This window comes from Camelina sativa, chromosome 4 (assembly GCF_030686135.1).
Source record: "Camelina sativa cultivar CO46 ecotype springtype chromosome 4, ASM3068613v1".
NCBI lineage: Eukaryota > Viridiplantae > Streptophyta > Magnoliopsida > Brassicales > Brassicaceae > Camelina > Camelina sativa.
Genome location: NC_141883.1, coordinates 30,646,911 through 30,674,031, shown reverse-complemented (window position 1 = coordinate 30,674,031; position 27,121 = coordinate 30,646,911). Strand labels below are relative to the sequence as shown.

General features: G+C 33.5%; 5 protein-coding genes and 2 pseudogenes across 13 annotated transcripts; 4 read left to right on the top strand and 3 right to left on the bottom strand.

Annotated features, from left to right (window-relative positions):
* The first annotated feature begins 1,419 nt into the window (after nt 1–1,419).
* LOC104782813 (polyadenylate-binding protein 7 pseudogene) lies at nt 1,420–3,773 on the top strand (annotated as a pseudogene). The gene is made up of 2 exons (XR_015596331.1): nt 1,420–2,793; nt 3,298–3,773. The product of XR_015596331.1 is annotated as a polyadenylate-binding protein 7 pseudogene (transcript).
* Nucleotides 3,774–4,864: 1,091 nt separating this feature from the next.
* On the bottom strand, nt 4,865–7,717 carry LOC104782811 (transcription factor PIF4). 8 transcript variants are annotated; one of them, XR_015597678.1, is made up of 8 exons: nt 7,431–7,647; nt 7,202–7,331; nt 6,785–6,858; nt 6,038–6,689; nt 5,834–5,925; nt 5,645–5,710; nt 5,258–5,563; nt 4,865–5,130 (listed from the first exon to the last, which is right to left on the bottom strand). XR_015597678.1 is itself a non-coding variant. In XM_010507852.3 (8 exons), the coding sequence occupies exons 3-8, from the start codon at nt 6,847–6,849 to the stop codon at nt 5,032–5,034; spliced, it is 1,269 nt and encodes a 422-aa protein (XP_010506154.2). In that variant the 5' UTR covers nt 6,850–6,858; nt 7,202–7,331; nt 7,431–7,717; the 3' UTR covers nt 4,865–5,031. The 8 variants fall into 8 exon arrangements, 4 of the variants coding, with proteins under 4 accessions (XP_010506154.2, XP_087368000.1, XP_087367999.1 ...); XR_015597680.1 differs by having other exon boundaries at nt 6,088–6,689; XM_010507852.3 differs by having other exon boundaries at nt 5,845–5,925; nt 7,431–7,717.
* Nucleotides 7,718–10,895: 3,178 nt separating this feature from the next.
* LOC104782810 (transcription factor JUNGBRUNNEN 1) lies at nt 10,896–13,283 on the top strand. The gene is made up of 3 exons (XM_010507850.3): nt 10,896–11,229; nt 11,825–12,099; nt 12,794–13,283. The coding sequence occupies exons 1-3, from the start codon at nt 11,031–11,033 to the stop codon at nt 13,151–13,153; spliced, it is 834 nt and encodes a 277-aa protein (XP_010506152.1). The 5' UTR covers nt 10,896–11,030; the 3' UTR covers nt 13,154–13,283.
* Nucleotides 13,284–13,615: 332 nt separating this feature from the next.
* LOC104784383 (GDSL esterase/lipase At2g42990 pseudogene) lies at nt 13,616–14,425 on the bottom strand (annotated as a pseudogene).
* Nucleotides 14,426–17,173: 2,748 nt separating this feature from the next.
* On the top strand, nt 17,174–19,299 carry LOC104782808 (aspartic proteinase CDR1-like). The gene has a single exon (XM_019245045.2). The coding sequence runs from the start codon at nt 17,586–17,588 to the stop codon at nt 19,170–19,172; it is 1,587 nt and encodes a 528-aa protein (XP_019100590.2). The 5' UTR covers nt 17,174–17,585; the 3' UTR covers nt 19,173–19,299.
* LOC104782809 (uncharacterized) lies at nt 19,268–20,375 on the bottom strand. The gene is made up of 3 exons (XM_010507849.3): nt 20,002–20,375; nt 19,759–19,836; nt 19,268–19,682 (listed from the first exon to the last, which is right to left on the bottom strand). Exons 1-3 carry the CDS (start codon nt 20,174–20,176, stop codon nt 19,375–19,377), a joined length of 561 nt encoding a protein of 186 aa, XP_010506151.1. The 5' UTR covers nt 20,177–20,375; the 3' UTR covers nt 19,268–19,374.
* A 2,156-nt stretch (nt 20,376–22,531) lies between these two features.
* LOC104782807 (putative receptor-like protein kinase At2g42960) lies at nt 22,532–26,224 on the top strand. Its single transcript, XM_010507847.3, has 8 exons — nt 22,532–23,255; nt 23,716–24,412; nt 24,501–24,605; nt 24,705–24,827; nt 24,914–25,084; nt 25,199–25,328; nt 25,434–25,643; nt 25,732–26,224. Exons 2-8 carry the CDS (start codon nt 23,760–23,762, stop codon nt 25,849–25,851), a joined length of 1,512 nt encoding a protein of 503 aa, XP_010506149.1. The 5' UTR covers nt 22,532–23,255; nt 23,716–23,759; the 3' UTR covers nt 25,852–26,224.
* The last annotated feature ends 897 nt before the right edge of the window (nt 26,225–27,121 follow it).

Below are 27,121 nucleotides of genomic sequence, written 5' to 3'. Positions count from 1 at the left end.
GTACAAATTCATAAATTTTAAGAAATTAATATTAAAAAGAGCTAAATACAACTAATATATTATACCAAATAAAAGAACTTAATATACTATTTGATGATATAGATATTATTAATCAAACAATATCATTAATTTAAACCTATACATGTAAAATATTTAACTTCAACATTCTTACTAGTTAATTATTTTAAGATTCTAAATACTAGTCATTTATTATTAAAATGTATTTTTATTAATTATTATCACAACCTTTATTTTAAATCAAATATTGTGTGAATTTCAGGGAGTGGAAATCACGTGTTTTGGCACGTTTGATAAGTTACGTAACTTATCAGGACTAGTGGTCCAACAGGGAGCACGTGTCATGCAATTATACGTCGACATTCAAAATCAATAACACGTCATGAGTTTGGTAAGAATTGAAGACAAAAAAATAATAATAATAATAATTAACCGGTTTTCATCCATTTAATATTAAGTTATTAACTAATATTTGAAACAATTTTTTTTAGTTTTAATTCTATGGATTGTTATTTACAACTAAATTACTCAATTACAAGAAAAATTCAAACATTATAATATGATATGTATCAAAATTCTTGCAATATACATGTGTTCCGGGTCGGACTTTTGGGCTAGATGACTGATTTTTATTGTGACAGTGATTTTTGCAGCTTAAATAAATAATAATTCTTTTTTATATAGATAATATTTAATGTAACAATGTGATTATAAATTTGAAGAAAAACTTTCACCAAGCATGATCATTGTTTTATCACGCAACGCCATGAAAATGACTAAAAGGGACGCATTTACTTATGTTCGATCATCCAACGAACAAATAAACGAAAATTGTTAACCAGCCTTTGATGTTTTGCCAAACACGATCACTGTTTTCAACTGAAAATACAAAATGGACCACATAATTCAAAGAAAAAAAGATTGAAAGAAAAAGAAACGGCGAAAAGATATGTTGGCCGGGTCGATCAGCCACAATTATATCAAACCACTAAAATCATATCCATGGACTTGTGCTCCAACCAAAAGTCACTCTAAATGAAAGAAACTCATCTTAGCATTTTGATTCAAACATATATTTAGTAGTGATTCGTGAATGATTTACAAATTCACATGATTTGAAGACTAGTAAACCTAATATATACTACTATTATTTGTCATCTTTGTACTGTTCTAATTTTTATTTTTTTTTGCCACTAAAATAATGTTATGTTGATGTTCAACGAAGATTTTAAATTAAGCATATGTGTCTCAGACCCCGTGTCTGTCCGAATGTATGCATCCAACCATTGACGGGTTCCACTTTCGAATTTCTTTGGCTATATATTGCTATAATAGAAGTGTTTTCGATCGACTGTTTCAATTGTTTGAATAAATTATACATAAAAAAAAACAGTATGCAGAAAATATCTAAGATATTTAACTCAATAATTGCTAAAACAGATTCTGACCAGTACTCCAGCACATGGCTTAAAACTTTTATAATGTCGATGTTTGACAATTGACAGATGACTTTCATTGAAATCTGCTCTTTCACATGTGACTTGCCTTTCCCATCTCTATAATTTTTAGACAATCAACTAGAAGAGGTTGCATCATTATTATTTAAATTTATTGGCTAAAGACATTGTTATTTATTTATGTATTTTCTCATCGAACAATATGACACTACAAGAGAAGTACATATTTATATCAAACTCCAGCCGGACAAGTTATCATCAACTATCTGTTTTTCTTAGAGCTAGACGTATAGTGTTTTGAGAAAATGATATAGAGGGGGTATTGAATTAGAATTTTAAAAGATTCTTATTTTTTATTAAAATCTTCTGTTATTCAATTTATGATTTTTAAATCACTATCCAAATCCAGTATTATTGAATTTAGAATTTCTTTAAAATCAGTCAAAGTAATTTAAAATATCTTGTTATTCAATCATAGATTTATAAAAATCTTATAAAATCTACTGTTATTCAAATTTGACAATTTATTTTGTAAAAGTGTTTTAACAGTGATTTTAAAAGATTTTGGATAGTTCTCAAGAAAAAAAAAAAAAAAAAAGGCATCCTCTTCCTTTGTTCTTTCACTCTCAGAAAAAGAAGGTTTCGTTTTTAATCTTGTCATCTTCTTTCTTTCTTTCTCACTATCTCTCTCTTTCTCTTTCTCTCTTTCGTCGTTTAGAGGGGGTTCAGGGCAAAAATGGCGTCGTTATACGCTCATTTTCCCGCCGCGGGGAATGCTTTTTCGGGATCGAATTCTGTGGTACCGGCGTCGTTATACGTCGGAGACTTACACCCTAGCGTCACCGAAGGTACACTCTACGACGCGTTCGCCCAGTTTAAGAGTCTAACCTCTGTTCGTCTCTGTAAAGACTCCTCTACTGGTCGTTCGCTCTGTTATGGTTACGCTAACTTTCTTTCGCGTCAGGATGCTTACCATGCCATCGAGAAAAAGAATCACAGTATGTTGAATGGAAAAATGATTCGAGTCATGTGGTCAGTTCGAGAATTTGATGCTCGGAACAATGGGGTTGGAAATGTCTTTGTTAAGAATTTGCCTGAATCAGTCAACAATGCAGGTTTTCAAGGTATGTTCAAGACATTTGGGGACATTGTATCCTGTAAGATTGCTACATTTGAAGATGGAAAGAGTCGGGGCTATGGTTTTGTTCAATTTGAGCAAGAAGATGCTGCACATGCTGCTATTGAGAAGTTGAACGGTACCATTGTTGCGGATAAGGAGATGCTGCATATATGTAACAAACATCAATGTAAATGTAACTGAGGAGGAGCTGAGAAAACACTTTAGTCAATGTGGCACAATCACTTCTGCAAAGCTAATGTCTGATGAGAAAGGAAAAAGCAAGGGGTTTGGATTTGTGTGCTTCTCAACACCTGAAGAAGCTATTGATGCTGTGAAAACTTTTCATGGGCAAATGTTTCATGGGAAACCACTTTATGTGGCTATTTGCTCAAAAGAAGGAAGATAGGCAGATGCAATTACTGTTGATCGATAATTGAGTTTATGTTAAAGTCGTGACTTTTAGATTAAGTTGTGTCGTTTGATTAAAGAACTACAATACACAAATGTTCACATGTTGTGTCTGTTTGCTTACTATATAAACTTATTGTATCGTGGATGTAAAATTACAGTTTGAGATTAATAACAAGTTCTTTCAGTTTATTAATAAACTAATACTCTGTTTTTATCTTCTATAAAACAGAGCAACAAGTACGCTTGTTTGGTTCTTTGTGAGAGAGAAGCTTTTGCTTCTAACAATTACAGGTTCAATTTGGGAAAAGTGTGCCGGCAGCAGGAAGAAACACTTCTTTACCTTCTGTCAGACCAGGGACATACCCTTCAATCTACTACACAAACACTCATACGGGGATGGTTTATCCATCATACGCCCCAAATCTGATCAATTCATCATACCCTAACGTTCAAGTAGTCACATATCCTCCAGTGGTAATGCGCCAAGAAACAATAAGCAAAACAGAAAAGAACAGTTGTATAGCAATGCTGTTTCGTATGTGCCCCATGTGTATCAATCTACTCAAATGCTTCCTTTGTCAAGAGATTCTTCGAACCAGCAGATGCAGCATAACAGATCCTATGGTCGTGGGAAAGATATGAAGAAATTAAACCAACAAAGACAGGCTGATACAATTGGGAGGGAAAAGCAAATGATCGGAGAGCTGCTTTACCCTCATGTGGAGAAACTCAAACCCCATCTTGCTAAGAAAATTACACAGACATGACTTTTGTGTTTGAGAAGTCGATGAACTTATTTGCCTTTGTGTGTGAATCTCTTAAAATCTTCCAATAAATCTCACAAAATCACAAACTACTTTGTCTTTTCTAAAATAAAAATAATAACAAATCCACTAAAGTATCATACAATCTCATTGAATTCTCTCAAAATGCAAAATTTCATAAATCCTACAAAATCTTTTAAAATTCTAATTCAATACCCCCCTCATAGTGTTTTCTGTGTTTCTTATAAATGAACATAATGTTTCTATTTATAATAAAAAAACAAAAAAAAAGACACAGAATGTTTATCATCAGGGGAACATAAAAATTGAATGGAATTGTAGCTACATTGGAAAAATAGGTATGATCTTATAGTATAATTTAGAGGTGTTATCTGAGGTAGTTCAATCTTTGGAAAAGAAAACGACAGCTTAGATAAATGCATACATAGTTAATTACACGTTGTACAGTATATATCCTTAATTTGATTAGAAAAGAAAGCGCATTCCAAAATTTTCATGATTACAAAAACTTATATATATCTATCTTAACATTTTTGGAGTACATTTTTGTGTCATCTTTTCTTATCTTTGTATCCAAACAAACATGTCCCAACTAAATTTTCTACAATCCTTACAACCAAACACAATGATTTCCTTATTTGATAATATTAATTTTCTAAAATCTATCTATCTAATTTAAAGCAATATGTTAGATTAAAATATAATTCTCCTTTCACTTTTATTTAATCTTATACTTAATTATTTAAATTACTATTTAATACATCAAGTTAATAAAATTTTAGATTTTCTTTTTAGCATATGATGTGATTTGAATTTTTATGAACAAATATATATTTTAAAAATTGTTTTAGAATTTTTGTACCCAAACAAGTATATTCGGATATAGATTATTTCACATTTGAGTTATTTTAATATATAATAAATATCTATCTTAACTTTTTTATTAATTACTGTGAGAACACATATATAACAATGTAATATTTATATTAAAATTCAAAGAAACTTGATCTATTTATAATATATTCAAAAGTTTTTTTAAAAAAATTGTGGGGTGGTATACCACGGGTCCAACATGAAAATAAAATGTCATTTTGACATATGTAAAACTCGCATATACAGAAAATAACGTAAAGCGTACTCTATAATATTACATCCTTGAACGTTTTAATTTTATGTTCAGAAAGTTATTAAAAACAAACATACCATAATTAATAGAAGAAAGAAGTGCCACCCAAAAAACCTAGTGATCCACACGAGGACCGTCGGTGGTCTTGGTCGGCGCAGGCGGTTGTTGACTTTGCTGTCCCGCCGGTGACCCAAATCTCAACATCTCCATCGGCTGAGTTTTAAAACCACAGAGCGTGTCAGCTAAAAACTAAGTCGTTTTCAACATTAAAGTGGCACCTACGGCTTCGTATTAATTAATAAATACAACCCATATCAATATGTTGCCATATTGGCCATACCTGAGACGCGGCCTGCATCTGTGGGAAACCCCCGATGAACCTAGCAAACCGGTCAGAGAATATCTGGTTTTGTACCGGATTCTGACAAACTAAACCGGGATTGTTCTGAATTGCGGACCTATCCATAACCGGAAATCGAGGTAACTGTCCCGGGCTCTGCATCTGACGCATGAACGGTGGAGGCTGTACACCGGGGAACATCATCGGAGCCGCCGTCATTCCACTCCCCATCCACATCACTTGAAGCTGTAGCTGAAGTGATTTCAAATAGTCTATGGCTTCGTCCAAAATCGAAGCCTTATCAGTCTGCAAAAAACAAACCAAATATTACACTTTTAAATTCAAATATCTTCATATCTAATTCACTTTGATATATGAATAACTTACTTTACTGCAGTGAGGTATTAGTTCTTGCAAAGCCTTCATTCTCTCATTGATCCTATCTCTCCTCCTCTATTTGGATTTAGAAAAGAAGAAGAAGAAAAAAAACAGAGTTTTGTATTTGTTTTCTTTGTCTGAATGTTATATGATATCTTTTTAACATTAAACTATATATTATATCATTTATAGACGAACCGATGAAGTACCCTTTCGGAGAGATTATGAACTTCAGCTGCTCGACTCCTTCGTGTTGATCCTGATCGTTGGTTCGACTTGTTACCTATTGCCTACAAAACGTATTATATAAACAATCAAGATCACTCTGAGCAATGGATAGAAAAAAAAAAAAAAAACACGTTTTCAAGAACTTATCATCACGAGTTAAAAATTAAAGCATACATATGATTGAGACACAGATTCATCAGTGTCCATTATGTGTTTTCTCTTACGGTCTGTTGTGATGCTTTTTCCACTAGCCATTTCTTTGATATCCTTGGCAAAGCTGCAATCAGAGGAGCCACCGGATGAGGAACTTGCGTTCGGATAAAGTTTATCTTCGATGTTTTTGCTTCGAGCATGACTCATTGAGACATCAAGATCGCTCTGGGATGGGTTGCTCTCGCAATGGCTAAGTCCAATGGTCATCACCGAGTACTGTTCCTTTCCTAGTTCCATGTTCCCTGACGATGAATCGGTTAACCTAAATTTAGGAGGAGGCATGACTTGAGGAGGGTCAGGACAGGCCTTAGGCTTATCCATGACTTGAGGTGGGTCAGGACCGGACGTAGGCTTAACAGTCTCTGAGGTTGGTCTCTGGAGGGGATCGACGGTTGAGAAGAAATGGGAGGAGAAGTCGTCGGTTTCGAATGGGTCTTCATCTGGAGGGTATTGGATCCAAGAAACAGTTTCTTGATCTTCAAGAAAGGTGTTGGATCTTAGGGCTCCATCATGATGATCTTGTTTTTGTGTTTCGGTTTGGTCTCTATGAGTTTGGCTCTGCAGAACCACTTTCCCATCTCGCCACAACAACTCCACAAGTTCATCTTGTGGCCTAGACATAACAGAGACTATATAAGATGGGGTTTTTTGTACGGAAAATGCTAAATGAATTGATCAAAGATTAATATATATATATATATATATTACCTTGTAGATCTTCTATTAGTGGACAAACTATAATTCTCCTCAAAACCCCAACCTTGGTCTTCCATGTCAGATCTCTGGAGACATTTCAGAAGAAAAAAAAAATTAATTTATTAACCTCAGAATATAGTATTTGATGTAAGTGAACAGACCTAATGAATAAGAGATACACGGAGGAGCATCATAATAAAGTCGGATTTTATAATTCAGTCACAATAGTTTATTTACTCTAATCATTATAGAATGATTAAAAAATAATTAAATTTAAAGCAAGTCCATGAGTTCGTTCTCCAGATAAACATTTTTTTTTTATATTCCAACAATCTAGGAAGGCTTACAAATATAGTTATTTCCAAATATAGAAACATCTTTTAAAACGAAAGAATAAAAGACTGTAAAAGAAGAGTACAGAGTACTGACCAGATTAGGAAAAAGCTTCTGGACGAATCAGAAGTTGAAAGAGAAGATCGATACAGCTGATCTGTGGAAAGTCTAAGTTCCACGCCCAACACCAACAACTCTCTCTCTACTCTATCTCGTTTTACTCAATCTAGATAAAAACCCAAAGAGCAGAAAGTGTTTTAGAAAACTCTCATAAAACATGAAAGAAACAGAGAGAGGAAGGAGGATGAGAGAGAGGGGTCTTTACTTCTTTTGGGTACAGTACAGACAGAAAGTGACAGGAGCATAAAGATATGATATTACAGCGAGAGAGATAATGATTCTCTAAGGACAACAGTACTGCAATCTTTTGTAATGAACGCCACGTGGCAAGTTCTGGGACATTATGTTGGAATCAGTGGGACGCTGCACGAGCAGAGAATAGATCTCTCTCTCTTCTTTTAAGCGAATGAGATCCATTGCTCGATTTCTAGAGGTGATTTCTGATCTGTACCTTATCTAAAAAAAGAACTCTGAAAACAATGATTTGAGGGTGTTTTTGTCAAATCATATACTATCATCTTTGTATGGTTTTATTTTTTGTCGACACCTTTTCTCATATGGCTTTTTTTTTTTTCCTGATAATTATCTTTAGTTTTGACGTTTTATTCTTCAAGTCTTCACTATGCGCCAAATTAAATTACATGTTTTTGTTTGTGTTATCAACGATATGATGTAAAGCAAAGGGTGATTTATCATCCGAGTTCAATGGTCTCATTTAATTTTCGAGGCAGAGAAGAGTCTCAACGATTTTATATATACTACTTCATGTCACGTTTTTTGGCGCTTATATATTCATATTCATATTTATATCTTTTGTTGTAATTGGTGGAGTTACAATTATTCCTGAAATTACTTAATTCACACTACAAAAATATCAGTTAGCTGATAATAATCATAACCTTAATCTTTTCAACGTCCACCTAAGAATTTGTTTCTCCTTTTGTAAATTTGGAGAAGATCTTATGTGTTCGTCGTTATTGATTCATATCGTATTAGATATGCAATTGATTCTGTTGTCGTAGTTACAATTATTCGTGGACCATCGTGCCTCCTGTAATGGACCATATCCCACACCGCTCGGTTGATCACACTTCATGCTAATCTTTCTCAAACGTATACTATCTTTCTCTTTTAACTGCACCGCAAAGATGAAATCTCAATTCTCTAGCAAAATTATTTCAAAAATCTTATTCTGATATGGATTTAAAATTTTGACAGATTCAAAATAATTGTGATAGGCTGATTAGCCAAACAGACGACATAAATTATGATGTCTTCATTTTGTTTAAAAAAAAAAAAAATTTAAACTTCAATTGCATTTTAATTTCAAAGATTCCATACAATAGCGTCGAAACCAGTAACAATAAGCCACTTATGATTTGAGTAATGGGCCTTTCAGCAAAATTCAGAAAAAAACATTATACGGAGAGGCCCAAAATGTTTTGGTCAAAAATTTCTGGGGACCAAAAAAAGAACAAAAAGTACTTTACTAGATAGAATACAAAGACAAGTTGCGTCAGAGTCTTGGCGGTTAAGAATCTTCGCCGCACCAATCCGGAGCTATGCCGCTTCTACCAACCTCGTGTCTCGTGGATCGTAATGATGTGCTAATTCATATCCCACATATCAAAATGCATAAGTTTCTTCTTGTTGTTTTTTTCTAGCTAATTCTGCTTGTTGTTTACCTTTTTTTTCTTTGTTTTAGTATGAACATACTTTTTATAGAAACCTGATGCTGATATATATACCATCATTCAATGTTTCTCTCTTTTTCGTGTCGAAGAAATTCAAAAAAGTTATGGAGTTTGAAAACTTGGATATTATGTTCCTTTGACTCTCTTCCTCTTCTTTGAAAACCTTTGTTAATCTTTTTTCGTTTTTGTCTTCCCAAGAAGATTGGATGGGTACTAAATATTGGTGTGGCAACTTTTATTAGTATTTGTATTTTTTAATGGATTATAATGATAACATTCAACAGTCAAAATCTGGACTTTGAATGTTTTATATAGATCAAATGCGTCACTTTCCCATTTGGCCACAATAGTATCGTTTGTCTTTTCTTTGATAGTTTTTATTTCTTCTTTATGCCTGCCATCGTTTTAAACCCCATCTACGGATTTCTGTCCTCTACATATTTAACTTCTAATTTTTGTTTTGTGATTTTTCAACCTTTATTTGTTTTCTTTTATTCGTTTATTACAACATGATTATTCTGTTACAATTTACAATAAACCCACATTACCAAAAAAAAAAATATATGCCATCATTTATCCTTACTATCATCATACATGATTGATGTGCATAGTTTTTTTTATGTTAAAACAATACACAAAATGCATGAATATATTATAATTTGAAATTAATTATGCAGTCTGCTGAAATGGTCATTACCATGGTCATGGGAAATAATCAAATCTCTTAACATTACTGTTTTTTTTTCTTAAATTCATTATTATTGGTTTAAGAAAACGTATACTAGTTTTGAGATCAAAGACGATAATTTGGGCATGGACTATTTTACTAATCATTCCAACGTTAAGTGGAGTGGTTAAATGTTAATGACTCATTATGAGATCATGTAGGCGTCATATTTACATCATGCATGATTTACTATGTTCAACCAGTTTCTGATCTATCAAGGCTCCTATTCGCAACTGTAAACGTTGTTTTAGTAATACTGTAAGTGGAAAATGTTGTCATTAGAAATGATAAAATTAAGTACATATTTAAGGATAAAACAATATTGGTGTGGCAAAAAAGTGAAATAACTATTTGCTATTTGTTGCCGCCCAAGAACAAATAATAGTAACCTGTACATCATTCAAAACGTACGTACGTTATACTGTGGTTTTCTGCCTATTACAATATGTCTACAGAGAGTTATATGTTGATTGGTCCAAAAGACTTGTTACATGTTTTGGATTTATAACAGGAAAAGTAGTAAATTAGGCGTCCTCTGACTAAAATATATATACTCACGTACACTTTTATTTATCGTCTATCGATTTGGTCTACCTTCTACCATTGTATTTGGCTCCCCGGCTATCAAAATAGTGCATGGAGTCTATAAAGGAGGCATATTTAAAAGTTATCTTTTGGTTTTATCATTCATAAAAATCTTTGTTTAATAGTATAGTACCTTTTACATCTTCGATATTTTGCAAAATTTTAATATGGTCAAACCACGTGACATCCCTTACACGTATGTATTGAATTTACAGTTTATTGATAATCTGATATTATTACTGTAATATAGTAGACGTAACAACTACGGACAACGACATGTTTGATTTTCGATTATTTATTACATCATACATATAAATTAGTTGCAATCAGTGAGTTAATTATTTTCCATTTCCCTGGACTTTTCCGCATAATTTTTAATAGCCATCTATATCAACATTATTAAATTATATAACACTTTTTATGGTTTTGTTATCTATTTTTAAGAAATATATTTAAACACAACCAGAACAAGTTTTATCTCTACATGTATCATATTTTGAAAAGAAATAAACGACTCACGCAAAATTTAAATATTGTAAGAAAAAACTTCATTGAATTAATAATTTTTAAATAATGAGAACGATTAATTAAACCCGTTTCATATTTGGGAAAGTCTATAAGATGTTGTGTGCATAGTAATAGTCAAAGTCATTCGTAATTGACTGAGTACCAATTAAATGGCAGAGAAATAATCATTAATAGATAAAAGTTTCCCTATATATATACACACATATATGCATAAAGAACTTTTCATACAGAGAGACTTGATTGGTGTTACAGAGAGGCCGATGTAGTGAAGATGAGTGGCGAAGGTAACTTAGATAGGGATCATGAAAAAGAAGAAGAAGAAGGAGCACCACTTCCTGGATTCAGATTTCATCCGACGGACGAAGAGCTTTTAGGGTTTTATCTTCGAAGAAAAGTAGAGAACAAACCCATCAAACTCGAACTTATTAAACAGATCGATATCTATAAGTTCGATCCTTGGGATCTTACTAGTAAGTCTTTTTATCGGATCACCCATTTTTTTTAATTGGTAATTCTTATAATTCTTTATATATTGATATCCTATCTTAGGATCATACAATTGAATGGAGTTGTTTTTTTCTTTTCCAACCACTGATTATTAGCTCAGTAGTAAGAAATGTCCAATTTGATCTCCTATGAGTTAGACACATACAAAATAGCAAAAAGTATATTCGAAAAACCGACTTGGTTTCAATTTCGATAGATAGCTACTAGATATCTACATAAATAAGATAGCCGACTAGGATTATTTTTTGATCGCTCATAAACAAATTTGGTTTGTGTCAAGCCAAACGAAAATATAGTTTGTCTTGAACACCCTTGATGATTAATTTAAACTTCATAGACCAAATATAGTAATATACAAAACTCAAAATCTGAATTACACAATTTGCTAGCCAATTGAAACTTTGGAAATGCAACACATGCATACACAATTAACTAGGTAGTGAAGGCGCAATTGTAATTATACACTACTAGCTAGGACTTATAGTTTGTTTTAGTTTTCGTTTTCTATAAATATTTTTTTACGAAATTAATAAGAGCTGTTACGGTGGATCTTATCAGGAGTGAGCAGCGCCGGGGAAAAGGAGTGGTACTTCTTCTGCATGAGAGGTAGGAAATACAGAAATAGCGTTAGACCAAATCGAGTCACCGGTTCAGGATTCTGGAAAGCCACTGGTATTGATAAACCGGTTTACTCCAAACTAGATTGTGTGGGTCTCAAGAAATCTCTGGTTTATTATCTTGGTTCTGCCGGTAAAGGCACCAAAACCGATTGGATGATGCATGAATTCCGCCTCCCCTCTACCACAAAAACCGACTCGCCAGCTCAACAAGCTGTGAGTGTTTTTGTTTTTGTTTTAAATATTTTTTCTTTTGTAATTAATCTACATTGTTCTGTTAACAAAATTGAAAAAGAAAACCCGTTTATATAACTAAGAAAGGTATCATCACTCATTAGGCTAAGCCATCTTGTCCATTTTTGAAGAGACAAGTTTCTAAAATTCCTAGCGTTTAATTAAGTGCTTTAAAAAGTCAGTCACGAACACATTTCCAAACGAGCTAGAGCTATTGAGAAAGCTACACCACATTTTCTTCTCAGTATGGCCCCTAACCTTTTTGTTAAAAATAGACCAACTAAATTTTTGTTTCACACGAAGATCACTAATTAAGCTCTAATGTCTACAATGAATTAAGTTTCGTTTCCTTAACAATTTAGCTTGGATATAACGAATTCATCCATTCATCAGCATAACTATAACCACTATAATGATATCATCCATTAGTTTTATGTAATTTCGAGTACATATTGACCTATTGTTGTTAGAATCGGATTCTCTTAGTGAAATTCAGACTTTTCATTGAGTCAATGGCAATTAATGGACAGTTATGTATATTTGAAATTTCTTTATAGCATTTGAAGATTCGATAGTCGTAATAATAACAAAAGTGCATCACGCATTCATAAATTGCTATCAGGTATTATTACAGTTGGAATAAATTTATAATGGGTCCGTCTTGTTTTTCTCACAGGAGGTATGGACACTATGCAGAATCTTCAAACGGGTCACGTCTCACAGAAACCCAACCATCGTACCACCAAACCGAAAACCAGTTATCACCTTAACCGACACGTGTTCTAAGACAAGCAGCTTAGATTCAGACCACACAAGCCACCGCGTAGTAGACTCCTTGTCCCACGAGCCGCCGCTTCAGCCACATAATCATCCTTATTGGAACCAACATACGGTGGCTTTCAATCAACCGGCATATACATCTTGTAATGATAATAACCTCCTCAGTTTCTGGAACGTCAACGGTGGAGATTTCATCGGAGACTCAGCAAGTTGGGATGAACTTAGATCTGTTATAGATGGCAACACTAAACCCTAGTAAAATTTTCCTTTTCTCATGAGCTTTGTATAAAAAGATAAAACAAACCATTGCTTTTGTTTTTAGATAATAATGATGATGTATCTGTAATGACACTTTAATAGTTTAGATATATAGTTTGCTTGCACCATATGTTAAAAGGAAAGAAATTTAAACTTGGACAGCGTTAAAATTTAAAAGGACGTACTTAACCATTTAATTTTTTTTTTGATTTTGATATTAAACGGATCTACTTAACCAAAAAATTCTTATCTAACCCGAAATTACTAAAACAACAATTCTAACACTCTAGAGGAAGGGGGTTTTCTGATACTTCTTGCTCAAGCAACCAGTTATTTCTCTAACCTTTTTTCAACTTCTTTATTTGATCAGTCGTCTGCATTTTTCACTAATTGCAAATGTACTCATAAAGAAATTAAATAGGAATTTTATTCAAAAAAAAAGAAGAAATTAAATAGGAATTTAGGATCGGTGAAACAGATTCTTGAAATGCTTGAAAAAGTGATCGGACACAATCTTATTAGTCCTCTCGGTGGGATGAAATGCGTCCCAGAAAACGAACTTATTCGCATCACTGCAAGTTAACAGATTGTTCCGGCCGCAAAGAAATCCCATCTCGAACAATCCTGTGCCGCAACATGCAGAACTAGATACCTCTAGACCGTAAAGATCAGGTTTGGTCACAATATCCCAAATGATATCGTAAGGATTAGCAAAGAAAATCCTCATTCCAGTGAGCTCTCTATTCAACTTCATCACCAATTTTCTCAATCTCCCGTTGAAATCAACAGCCAGGTTATTATAGCTCTGAGCACAGCTAAAAGGGTCGTCAAGGTTCGTCACTCTCTCCAATGGTAGACATCCCATAGGCGAGATTGGTGAAAGACATTTTCCGAGCTCCGAGTCTGTAAAGATCCTTTAAGAACACCTCGGCTATCTCGATCAGAATTCTTGTATGAATTCTTGTATTATCAACTGTGTTAATTTCAGTGTACTAGAAGTTATTCGAATTCGGTGGTATAGAATCAATTTTTTGTTAGGAACATAAGATTTAAGATATTGTCGTTATTGATATTTTACCCTTTCTTTAATTGAGCTTATTTTTTTTTGTTTGTTCTCATAAGTACTCTGTATAAATTTGATTAAAGAACCAAACTAAAGGAACAGAGTAGGAAGAATTTATTGAATTCGAAGTTTGGTAGGTGTATGATATATAATGCATACATGCTCAGTGCGCTCATTAACAGATATCTACCTACAATGAGCAGTCATGTATATAATTTCTTTTCAGCAGATCTGTACATTTAAATCGGTAAATTAAAACTAACACTATTTTTTCACAACCCTACATACCACATTCAAATTTGGTTGATATCTAGTAAACGTGACATCAAATATAAGCTATGCGACACCACATCAATGCAAGGTGATAATTCTGGTACAACATAGGTGAGAAAACACAAATAATTGGATATGTAGAAAGACAAATTAAGAAAATAGTGTGGAATGGGGTATTATTTCTCTATTAAGTTTTGGTTAGGCCATCATTAATAGGAGAACACCAAGGGTGTTCTTAGCCCAAAAAAATTATAAAAATAATGAATAGTGGCTTAGAACACTTTTTTTAGTTCTTGATGTAGAACTGATCTAAGCCCAGTTCTTATTTGACGTGACTTCATGTGATTGGACGAGATTTTATGGAAAAAAAAAATATTTCATTTATATAAGGAAGCAATTTAAATGTTAATTTATAAGTTTTTATAATTGTTATATGTTTAAGAATATTATATTAATTTATAAGTATACAATTGCTTTTATATAAGTAAGCAATTTAAATGTTAATTTATAAGTTTTTATAATTGTAATATGTTTAAGAATATTATATTAATTTATAAGTATACAATTGCTTTTATATAAGTAAGCAATTTAAATGTTAATTTATAAGTTTTTATAATTGTAATATGTTTAAGAATATTATATTAATTTATAAGTATACAATTGCTTTTATATAAGTAAGCAATTTAAATGTTAATTTATAAGTTTTTATAATTGTAATATGTTTAAGAATATTATATTAATTTATAAGTATACAATTGCTTTTATATAAGTAAGCAATTTAAATGTTAATTTATAAGTTTTTATAATTGTAATATGTTTAAGAATATTATATTAATTTATAAGTATACAATTGCTTTTATATAAGTAAGCAATTTAAATGTTAATTTATAAGTTTTTATAATTGTAATAGGTTTAAGAATATTATATTAATTTATAAGTATATAATTGTTTTTATATAAGTAAGCAATTTAAATGTTATTTTATAAGTTTTTATAATTGTAATATGTTTAAGAATATTATTTCACTATATCTTTATTCTAAGAACACCATAATTAGTTCTCCCATTTTTTTTACCTATGATCTTAACAACTGATCTAACATTATTTTCACTATATATTTAATCTAAGAACACAAAAAAAAGTTCTCCCATTAATGATGCCCTTATAGTGAGAAAAGTGGGTGGTGAGATAATAAATGAAACGAAACATGTAGAATAGATGTACATATAAATTATATAAGCTTATAATAATGTACGTAGTTTTGGTGGTTGCACCTCCAAACTTTATGATTTCGTCTGACCCCGTGAACCGCATGATTCGTAACAATCATATAAGCCTCGTCAATTATATATCTTTAAAAAATGTTTTGGTAGCTGTAGATAATTAGGTCAAGCCGTCACCATCAAGTTTAAAGGTTTAGAGGTCATCTTAAAACCATTAGTTAGAGAAAAGATTTTGTGACTGATTAGAGATGGCAAATCGTGTTTTATTATGTAGTCAACCCCTTTTTAGTTTTTAGCAAATTTGGTGAACGTTGTTTACGAATGTGAATATGTGATTGACATGAGGTGGTTAGTAAGGCTGCTTTCTAACATGTGTAAACAAAAGACAAAAATTGACTATGCAGATGAATTAGAAAATTAACATAGTTGAAGGTACTCCCTGTCTTCTCGTGTGTACATGCATGTAGAGTGTTTTAATCGGTTTACTAGCTAATACTTATCTCACTGACTCGTGATGCTTTCATATTAGAAAAACAAACAGTTTGGCTACAATGCCAAGTTTTTTTTTAACGTCAAACATATCGGCTACACTATAACAACACCGATGAAATGAAATATTAAATTTTCAAAACACATGTAGCATTTGTTTTTTGAACACGAAAAGTAGATTTGAACCGATGACTGGCGAATAAGAGAGAGAGAAAAAAAAGTAGTTTTGAACAATAGAGATGGAAATATATTGGAATTACGTGCACACAATTGGAATGAATATTTGGTTTGGATTATAACAAACTGAAATGTCGTTAATCAGTTTGCTCATAGTGTGGTTAGGAACACGTTGCACTTACACAGTATACAAATGTGAAAGTCAAATTCGAATCTTTTGCTTCATTTACAAAAATACATCTAGGTGAAAATGATTACATTTTCCTAAACTTGCTCTATTCGAGTACAAGAATAATGTTGCAAAGAAAAAAGTATAACTTCCAAATGTTTAAGTTTTCCAAAGATTTGGTGTTTTTCCAACATGGGTTCTTGTTTCCACAATCTTTCAGTTTTTTTTTTAAACAAAGTATTTGAATAACTGTTAATAACTTTATATGCATGTGGTTAGTTAGTCACAGTCAAAGACACACTTAGAATTTTAAAGACTCTTCTACAGTCAATTAAAGTATAATAACCTATTTGATATTTTAAAGTGCTCTCAATGATGATATATAATTTTCTAGTTAAAAAAGTCGCATTATATGTGGATGTGCGTTTGATCTAATTATGTGAATTTTCCTTAAGAGCTTTAACACGTACGTAGAGGGTATGTATTCAACCAAATATTTAGTTCAATACTACTACACTGCAAATTAGGTTGTTTATAATAGTAAGTCCTATTATTAAAAAGTACATATTTCAAGTTTTACTAATGAAGTACTACCAAATTATGTTTGATACTACTACTATTAAACCAAAAATATCACATTTCAACGCAAACGTACAAATCAGAAATGTTTTGTTTATAAAGATTCCACATGTTTGAACCGGTCTGGTCTCACTGAAGAGAAGACCACCACCTACAATATTCTGTTATCTCTAAAATATTATTTGCGATTGTTTTTTCTTGTTTTGTCCTGACATGCTACGGCTTAAGAGTCTCATTCGAATAGATATCGAATTGTCATTTTTTTTTTTTTTTTTAAATTTGATCTTCGATTTGATTCCCATTGACTTTCAAAAAATCCTATACTTCCCTTGCTCTTTTATTGTTAGCTCCCTCCTGTTTTGTCCTTAAGAGACTATCATCTATAACTCGTACCTCTCATAGGTCTCTCTTTCTTTTATCATAGGTTGCCGGAGATTTCTAATAATCTCAGCAGCTTAATGTCGACCAAACTTATAAGTATATCCCTTGGCCTTATTTTGTTCATTGTCTCACCACTTTCCGGGGACTGTAGACCTCTTTCAGAGAAACATGAGTATAACTCTTCATCCCTTGACGGGTTTAATTCCCAAGATCTGATGCGTTTCAGTTCTGTTTCTTCTTCCACAAGCAACGATTGCGGTTTCTCCTCCATGGAACATGAACCTGCCAAGGATCATACAGGAGATTTGGTGAAGCTTCAACTAAAACGCAGGGAGATTAATCAAGAAACAAAGGGAACAAGACATTCAGTTGTTGATCTTAAAATCCAAGACCTCACAAGAATTCAGACGCTTCACGCACGGGTTAATAAATCGAAATATGAGAAGGTTAAGAAGAAGATTACATCGGATATTTCTTTGGTGGGAGCTCCAAAGGCTTCTTCAACAGGGAAGCTGGTAGCAACTCTTCAGTCTGGTATGATGCACGGTTCTGGCGAATATTTCATGGATGTGCTTGTTGGCACACCACCAAAACACTTTTCATTAATTCTTGACACCGGGAGTGATTTAAACTGGCTCCAATGCCTGCCTTGCTACGACTGTTTCCATCAAAACGGTGCATTTTATGACCCCAAATCATCCACTTCGTTCAAGAACATAACATGCAATGACCCTAGATGCAGCCTCATCTCATCACCCGATCCTCCAGTACAGTGTGAATCAGATAACCAATCATGCCCTTATTTCTACTGGTATGGAGACAGGTCAAACACAACAGGAGATTTCGCGGTTGAGACCTTCACCGTTAATCTCATGACCACTGAGGGAGAAAGCTCAGTGTACAAGGTGGAAAACATGATGTTTGGGTGTGGCCATTGGAACCGAGGTCTCTTCAATGGTGCTTCAGGTCTGCTTGGGTTAGGTAGAGGACCTCTTTCGTTTTCTTCTCAACTTCATTCTCTCTACGGTCATTCCTTTTCCTACTGTCTTGTGGATAGAAACAGCGACACCAATGTAAGCAGCAAGTTGATCTTTGGAGAAGACAAGGATTTGCTGAACCACCCAAATCTGAATTTCACTTCTTTTGTGAACGGGAAGGAGAACTCTGTGGAGTCATTTTACTATATACAGATCAAATCCATTCTAGTCGACGGTGAAGCTCTTGATGACATACCTGAAGAAACATGGAACATCTCATCAGATGGTGGTGGTGGAACCATCATTGATTCGGGTACAACCTTAAGTTATTTCGCAGAGCCAGCATATGAGATCATCAAAAACAAGTTTGCAGAGAAAATAAAAGAGAAGTACCCGGTGTTTGGAGATTTCCATATCCTTGATCCTTGTTTCAATGTGTCTGGCGTAGAGGAGAACATCAAGCTGCCTGAGCTCGGGATTGCTTTCGCAGATGGAGCAGTTTGGACGTTCCCCGTTGAGAACACCTTCATCAGGTTGAGTGAGGATATTGTCTGTTTGGCAATTCTAGGAACTCCCAAATCCTCCTTTTCCATCATTGGAAACTACCAGCAACAAAATTTCCATATACTCTATGATACAAAGAAGTCTAGACTAGGGTACGCACCCACAAATTGTGCTGATATATAACCTCTAATAGATGTATAAACATAATTGTACACAGAACCTTTAGGAATATCCTTTAGGATAATCCTTCTCAAACAAAGAGTAGACAATAATACCAATAAGATCAAGCTATGTTCATTACTGGATATTATTTCAAATGTAATTACAAGCAACTCCTGCTATATGCAATTTTGTTTTTTTGACAAAAGTGTTTAAACTTTAATACTTATGGGAAGAGTTGAACATAGCCAGTTAAGATAGCAATGGCTAGAATCACTAAAGGAGGAAGGAGTACAAAGGCGCCAATAGTAGCAAAGAAAACAGAATCATTCCTGCGAGAGACCTCATTAAGGTAGCTTTGTCTCTTAATGTTCCTTTTCTGAGAAGTGGTTAAGAATTTAGGACTCACTTTCTTTAAGTTTTTGCCTAAGGGAATGGAGAAATCATCGTCTCTGTCACCAACAAGTCCAGCCAGTTGGTCACGTATAGTAAGTCCCCTCAAGCTACCACCACCACCACCATCACTCAAGTACCCTGATGATGATTAATAATAAACCCTCAGGTGAATGATTCTACTACGACCTAATCAAAACCATGTAATGTAATGTACCTTCACTTGTTGAAGTTAGCTGTTCAAGGAGATCTAGTTGTGTGCGTACTGATGAAGAAGATGAAGTTGAAGAAGAACCTTCAAAAGGAAACGAATTCAAATGCTTATCAGAACGAAAAAAAAATCTAATCTTTACATAGAAATCACACAAAACAAGAATCAATTTTGTTCCTTTCTCAATTCCCAAATTGGCAAATTTCCACTAAACCCTTATCGGAAAGATCAGAAATTTGAATCATGTACCGGAGAAGGAAGATGAAGAAGGATCGTTGTTGTTGTCGTTGTCAGTGACGCCGATTTCGTTCCTCTCAGAGCGGACACGTGTTGGGGAAAGGAGGTGTTTCTGATTGAATCGATGAGAAGAAGAAGAAGGATTTGAAATTGGGTGAAGAGAAGCGGAGAAGAAGTTCAAAGCCATAACATGAAAAAATCGAAGCTTCCCACTGCAAATTTTTTTGTTGTTTCTTTACTGTTCTGTGTTCCTCTTTGAGATTCCAAAATTTCAATTTCGTTGAGAGGTCAGGAAAATTTTGCAAATATTATTTTGGAAAACAAAAATAATTTAATTATACGTCTCTCCGAGTCTGACCAAACTAAACCGCCAAAATAAAAACAAACGACTCCACTGGGGATAATCTCTGGTTTCGTAGACCAGCGCCTTATCCATTGGGCCATGGAGTCCTTCATGTCGGTTCTCCGCTTATCGATGATTTTTACCAGAGTAAAAATCAACTGAAGTCTAAAGTCAAAAGACTCAAAACCAAGCTAACTTTTTGTCTTGAAAAAAAAAGATGAAGATTTCTTACATGAAAATTTTAGTTAAATTTATCCTTTGTTGATTACTTACAATTATAATTAGTGAAGATTTTGGTTACCTATCTATTAAAGTTAAGAGTGAAAAATATGTAAATGTGTATTTTTCATGCTTCTTTGATGTGTGTTGGGGATTTGTGGATTTATGGATTTCGCTTTCCTCTTAATGTTGGGTTTGATCATTTAGATATGACCCTTAACTTCCGTAACAGTTTGCGTATATAGTATCTTAAGCTTTTTTTACCAGTAAATTATTGCATTAGTTTCATTGTTAAAAAGTCGTTTTAGACAAAAACAACACATAGTAGTGTAGTACATTTTAATTATGTGTGTTTTTGTTCACATAAACGTTTTAAAACGGAACTAGAAACGTTGTCTTATTATTGAGACTCGGATGTCGAAACTGATACGGAACTAGAAACGTTGTCTTATTATTGTTCATATGCTTATTGAGCTATGATACGGTATCGTATTTGTGATTGTCGGTCTCCAAATAGCCGTTGTGAATGCTTATGTCTTTTTTTTGGTGGTCAAGCAAAGGAGAAAAGTTTGAAAGGACAGACATAGGAATTGATGAATCAAACGAAAGAAAAACTTTTCCTCTTTATATCTATCTTTCATCTTTATCTATAAAGGCCTACATAAAGGAAACGCAATACATATACAATTGTATATACGACAATTTGATTTGTTTTAAATAATTCGATTGAAGCTTACCTATATGTGACAATTCTTTTGTTTTGTTGGCACTGTATTTCTATATATTGGTGCAGTTCAACTATGCTAAATGATAGGGGAAGAATTAAAGTACACTTTTCGATGTATATAGATGCGATTTGTGCAAAACTTTTTACTACGAGAGATTCATCTATATATACATCTCGGACCAACCAATGTTTTAATGAGAATACCTTGAGGTTTCTAGCTGAGACAAATCAAAGCAAAATCATCAATTATGTGTCTCTAGTTTGGTTCAAGTAGTTTTCAACTACCTTGTTAAGAGCTAAATTCAATAATAATTGTTAGGTTATTGAATCTCTTTCGTTTTCCATCGAGCTTGAACACTTCATCCTCCTTACCAAAACTCAATGCCATAATTTTGTACTTTTAAGTTAAATCAATTAAAAGTCTTTTGAATTCTTGATCAGATTCTTCTAGTGACACTTGTCAACTTGCGCTATCACCCCATATGGGGGTTCATTATATATGTCACTAGATGTTATTTTGTAAAAGGAAATTTGACATATGGGTGTCAATAATAGCCTAAATTCGCACACATGGAGAAATAATATAAATCTACTATTGATTATTGATCAAGACTAATCATTCTTTTCTGACTTCCCATCACATTTTCTGCCCTCAAAATCACATAAACTTTGGGGAGGGATAACACTTGAGGACGACGAATCTAACTAAAAGGAGGTGTAAGACACGTGAGGAGCACATGATCACATGGCGGCAACAACAGTATTCTGAAAAAAATTTGGCCATTCTTTCCTCTGCCAAAACCTGGCCTTAGCCTGTAACAACACCCCCACCCACCATCAACCAATCACACGACGACCAACATGCAAGTCAGCAAGTGCAATGTTTATATTACTATTAGGGACTTAATTATACCATATCCAAAATCATCTTTTATCATTATGTTAAAAAGCTTATAAGATTTAATTTATTTTCTTGGCATAAAACTTTATCCAAAAGTTATGGTCCAAGTAAAGCCTCCATCAAAGGCTTTTTTAATCTCTCTCTTCCTCTAATGAACTCATTCATTTTCTCCAAGAAAGGCACATTGGTTTCTTACACATATGACTAATGAGTTGTAACATTCCCCAAAACAAAGACATAAATTTCTATTTGTGTGCAATTGAATGCCATATATTATTCGCCACGACCAAAAAATAATAGTATAAAGTCTTCAACAAGCGTATATATCATAATTAAATATTTGGAAGTACCTAGAAAACAAAAATGTAAATTTGATAGAATCCAAACCTTGACATGTGAAAGGAAGAAAAAAAAAAGGTACAATATTGAATAATATTGACCTAAAAATCCCAAAGCCTGTGTGTTTGGGAATTCCCTCTTTTGTGCTTTACCCCTACCCATATCTGTCTCTCTATCCATTTCAATTTTTTTGCAATAATTTTTGGTTGTTAATATTGATAATTAAAAAAAAAAAAAAGTTGTGAAAATATCTAATTTATTTTCTTCAACCAGCTATAAATGTTACAGTTGACAAATCCACTGTCTTTGCTTTCCCTTCACTGCTCACTCCCCTCTCTCTCTTGTTTCCTCCATTGCAAACAAAGCTTCTCTCCCACTAACCAGTTCCACCAAACTTTTTTATTTCCTCATTAACCCATTACCACTGTGTAATTTATATATACACACTTCCTCGTTATATTAATATATTCTTTTGGGGTTTTTAACCATAACTCTAATGAGAGTTCCTTCTGGGTTAGATGAATCTATCTATCTCTGGTTAGCCCAAAATCTCCAATTCATTATTGGTACATCTACGCCAATTGATTTCAGTATCTTCCTCTGGTTCTGCTTCAGAAACAGATAAAAAAAAAGTTGGAGCCTTTTTTATTCTCTTTCTTTCTTTCATCGTTCCTTCTGTTTTAAGATGAAGATACAACATCTAAAGGACAAAGCTTTATCTCTCCCCACATTCTAAGGTAAAATTTATATGCTCTCTCTTTTGTTTGTTGTTGCCCTGTATGTTTTCTTTAAATGGCATTATGTGATTAGATTCTCTGTAGATTGTCTCTTGCTTCAAACTTAAGTGATGCTTTTTTCGATGGTTTCAAAAGCCAAAGATGCTCTTTTGTTTCTTCGAGCTCCCATCTTTCGTGGGGACACGTAATGCCCCATACCTTGTTTTGTTGATATGCCGCAATTTTTTTGCTTATACCAATAAGAAAGTGTGCGTTTTTTTTTTTTCCTTCTTCTTACTTAACTCACACCCATCAGATTGAGTTATCTTCCATTGCTTTCAAGATTTTATACTTTGTACGGTTTCTGTGTTGATTATATGGCTAAATTGTCAACTGAGAAGTGTGGAAAAAGATATCTCTTTTTTAGTCTTTGTATGATGTGTGCAAGTGTTTAACTGTCAGACACTCTCTTGTTGTCTAGGTGGTTATAAGAGAAGGTTTTAGCAGCTTGATACAGGACCAGAGATGCCACCTGAGAATTCTTTAAACGCTGAGATGTCCAAGAAGATATCTTTTTTTGGTTTGAAGGGGTTGAAGTTGTGGGTATGGGTTTGTTTGGTTGTTGGAGTATTCATAGTTATGATTCTCTGCATCTTGTCTCTTTGGATCACATTCCGCCGGAGATCTAAAAGATCCTCAAGCAAGTTTCCTTTCAACCAGACACCACATGAGTCCAAAGATATCAGAGTGGACAGGGCTAGGTTTCAGAATCACAATCCTCACGCTGAAAGTTTATATATCGAAATGAATGATAAATCCACTGGAAAAACGATGCTGTCTCACTTGGGAAGAACCAAGTCTAGTGATAATGATACTTTGAGTCAATGTAGTTCTGTGAATCATCATGAGAGAGCTTGTAGTTCTCATTCCGGTGAAGAAGGAGGCTTTGGAAGTGCTGGTAGACAGTATGGAGGACCTGTAACAGCATCTCCTTTGGTTGGTTTACCAGAGATATCACATCTTGGTTGGGGACACTGGTTTACTCTTAGGGATCTTGAGCTGGCTACGAACCGTTTTGCTGCAGTGAATGTTCTTGGAGAGGGTGGTTATGGAGTAGTTTATAGGGGTAAACTAGTTAATGGTACCGAAGTTGCTGTAAAGAAGCTTCTGAACAATCTGTAAGTTTTCAACTCAACTGGACTATGACATGTTTGTAAATCCTATGTTTGGTTTCCATAATAATCATCTCCAAATTTTGGTCGCTAGAGGGCAAGCTGAGAAGGAATTTCGGGTAGAAGTTGAGGCTATTGGTCATGTACGACACAAGAATCTTGTTAGGCTTTTAGGATATTGCATAGAGGGAGTTCATCGGTGAGTCTCACTTGTATTTTATCATTTTGAACATACTTCTACAGTTCTACTGCCAAAGCAAAAGGATCTTACTGTCTCGAATTATGATGATGATTGCAGGATGCTTGTTTATGAGTATGTGAATAGTGGTAACTTAGAACAATGGCTACATGGAGCAATGCGGCAACATGGAAATCTCACTTGGGAGGCACGGATGAAGATCATTACTGGTACTGCACAAGCGTAAGTGGTTTGAAACAGTTTGGCTTTTGTTGGATATGTTCAATGCTTGCATAATAAAAGGGTCTGCAATTTGTACAACTTTACAGGCTTGCTTATTTACACGAAGCAATAGAACCAAAAGTGGTCCACAGAGATATAAAAGCAAGCAATATATTGATTGATGATGAGTTTAATGCAAAACTCTCTGACTTTGGGTTGGCCAAGCTCTTGGACTCGGGTGAGAGTCACATCACAACCAGAGTCATGGGTACCTTTGGGTAAAGTCCAAAATTTTGTACCTTCCTTAGGCATGGTTATCATTATTATCTTCTCAGATGATGTCCTTACAAAGACTTAATTGCTGTTTTTTTTGTTTTTGTTTTTTTTTTCAGATATGTAGCACCAGAATATGCTAATACAGGTATGTTAAACGAAAAGAGTGATATATATAGCTTCGGTGTCTTGCTTCTTGAAGCTGTAACTGGTCGGGATCCAGTTGATTATGGCCGTCCTGCTAATGAGGTACTAATTAAAATTGGTATAGATTTTGTACATTGTTTGGAAATCTTGGTTATGAATATGTTCGTTTCTTGAAAATCATGAATCGGTCTGTGTATTGGCTGGCAGGTGAATCTTGTTGAATGGCTAAAGATGATGGTTGGAACAAGAAGAGCTGAAGAAGTTGTGGATCCAAGACTTGAACCTAGACCTAGTAAAAGTGCTCTGAAACGCGCACTTTTGGTTTCCCTTAGATGTGTTGATCCTGAAGCAGAGAAACGTCCTAGAATGAGTCAGGTTGCACGGATGCTTGAATCCGATGAACACCCTTTTCACAAGGTATATGATGGTCCAAAGCTGTAACAGTTGTTATAAATATATATGTTTCTGTATTCATCATTCATACAAAATCTTCATGTTATGGCAGGAGAGGAGGAACAGAAGGAGCAAAACAGCGAGCATGGAGATTGTTGAGACCAAAGACGAATCTCTTGGTCCTAGAAGTTCAGATACTCACATTACAAAGCCTGAGAAGACTGGTGAATAAGAAATAGAATGAGACAGCAGCTTCTTCAAGTCTTGAGATGTTTCGTTTCTACTTAGCAAACTAATTGATTGATGATCACACACGTTTGATTTGCTCTGTCTCTCTCAGATGATCAAAAGAGCATGTGGAGTGATGACTGATGGCTGCGGCAACTTTAGGAGGCTTTTTATCTTTTTTTTTAAATATTTTGGAGCTAATTATTCCTGTCTTGTCGGTACGGAACGTTTGTCAGTCAAAAACATGTGTTTAAGATTTATGTGACGAGAGAAGGAGAGAGAGATGTCTTTGTAATTCTATGGACTGAAGACGTAAGACATAAGAAAGAGACAAAACTAAGTTCAATTATAACGGCTAGTGGCTTAGCTTAAAGCCAGACATCGTTATTTTTCCTTATTACAATACCCATTGTTATTTGTTATGTATGAGAATGTGAAAACTTTATTGAAAGATGACAAAGCTATACGAATTTTGAATTACTAATCAAAGTCTAACGTCCATAAAAACCACTAGCTTTTTTCTTGCAAATCTGTCAACTGTTGCGTCGTACTTGTATTGTTTTTTCTTTGTTGTGACTCTCACTTTCTCATATCACTAAATTATTGTAAGTTGAATTAGATTCTTTGACACGTTCTCATCACGTGGCCAGTTAAAAAAGCTATAACAGTAATTCACTAATTCTCTTTACTTTGCAGACTAATCAAATAGAAAAATGCTATAACAGTAATTCACTAATCCGGTTAGTCCTCTTCAATGATGTATGTATTTTTAATTTTCCAACTAGAATGTAAGTTAAACCGCTATGATTGTCTTGCAGATAAAAAAAAACAAAGTCATAAACTAATTTAGAAATCATATTTTAAAAATATTATTAAACATCAAAATTTATACTTCATATTTTATACATTATATTTTTCATAAATCATATCTTGAATAATACTTTTAAACATCATATCTTTTAAAATCACATTTTTTCTTAAATAAGTTTAAAATATCATATTTTTATACATTATATTATATTTTTCATAAAGCATACTTTAGTAATATTATTATACACTATATTCGTTTAGTATAAATTTTTAAACATCATATTTCTGAATATTATTTTTATACATTATATTGTTAAATCATACTTTTATAATTTATTTTTATAAATCATATTTAAAAATATATTTTTAAACATCATATTTTCATAAATTTTTTCATTCATCATATATTTAAATGATATTTGAAAACATTTTTTTATTATTATTACTTTTTCTAAATGAAATTA

Coding starts and splice junctions, on each gene's coding strand:
- LOC104782811 (XM_010507852.3), bottom strand. CDS start 6,849: ATGGAAGACCAAGGTTGGGGTTTTGAGGAGAATTATAGTTTGTCCACT. Junction 5,711..5,844: donor TTCATAATCTCTCCGAAAGG/GTACTTCATCGG, acceptor AAATCCAAATAG/AGGAGGAGAGATAGGATCAA. Junction 5,564..5,644: donor TAATACCTCACTGCAGTAAA/GTAAGTTATTCA, acceptor TGTTTTTTGCAG/ACTGATAAGGCTTCGATTTT.
- LOC104782810 (XM_010507850.3), top strand. CDS start 11,031: ATGAGTGGCGAAGGTAACTTAGATAGGGATCATGAAAAAGAAGAAGAA. Junction 11,230..11,824: donor CGATCCTTGGGATCTTACTA/GTAAGTCTTTTT, acceptor GGATCTTATCAG/GAGTGAGCAGCGCCGGGGAA. Junction 12,100..12,793: donor ACTCGCCAGCTCAACAAGCT/GTGAGTGTTTTT, acceptor TTTTTCTCACAG/GAGGTATGGACACTATGCAG.
- LOC104782808 (XM_019245045.2), top strand. CDS start 17,586: ATGTCGACCAAACTTATAAGTATATCCCTTGGCCTTATTTTGTTCATT.
- LOC104782809 (XM_010507849.3), bottom strand. CDS start 20,176: ATGGCTTTGAACTTCTTCTCCGCTTCTCTTCACCCAATTTCAAATCCT. Junction 19,837..20,001: donor TTCTTCATCTTCCTTCTCCG/GTACATGATTCA, acceptor TTCCTTTTGAAG/GTTCTTCTTCAACTTCATCT. Junction 19,683..19,758: donor GCTAACTTCAACAAGTGAAG/GTACATTACATT, acceptor AATCATCATCAG/GGTACTTGAGTGATGGTGGT.
- LOC104782807 (XM_010507847.3), top strand. CDS start 23,760: ATGCCACCTGAGAATTCTTTAAACGCTGAGATGTCCAAGAAGATATCT. Junction 24,606..24,704: donor TGCATAGAGGGAGTTCATCG/GTGAGTCTCACT, acceptor TGATGATTGCAG/GATGCTTGTTTATGAGTATG. Junction 25,644..25,731: donor ATGAACACCCTTTTCACAAG/GTATATGATGGT, acceptor ATGTTATGGCAG/GAGAGGAGGAACAGAAGGAG.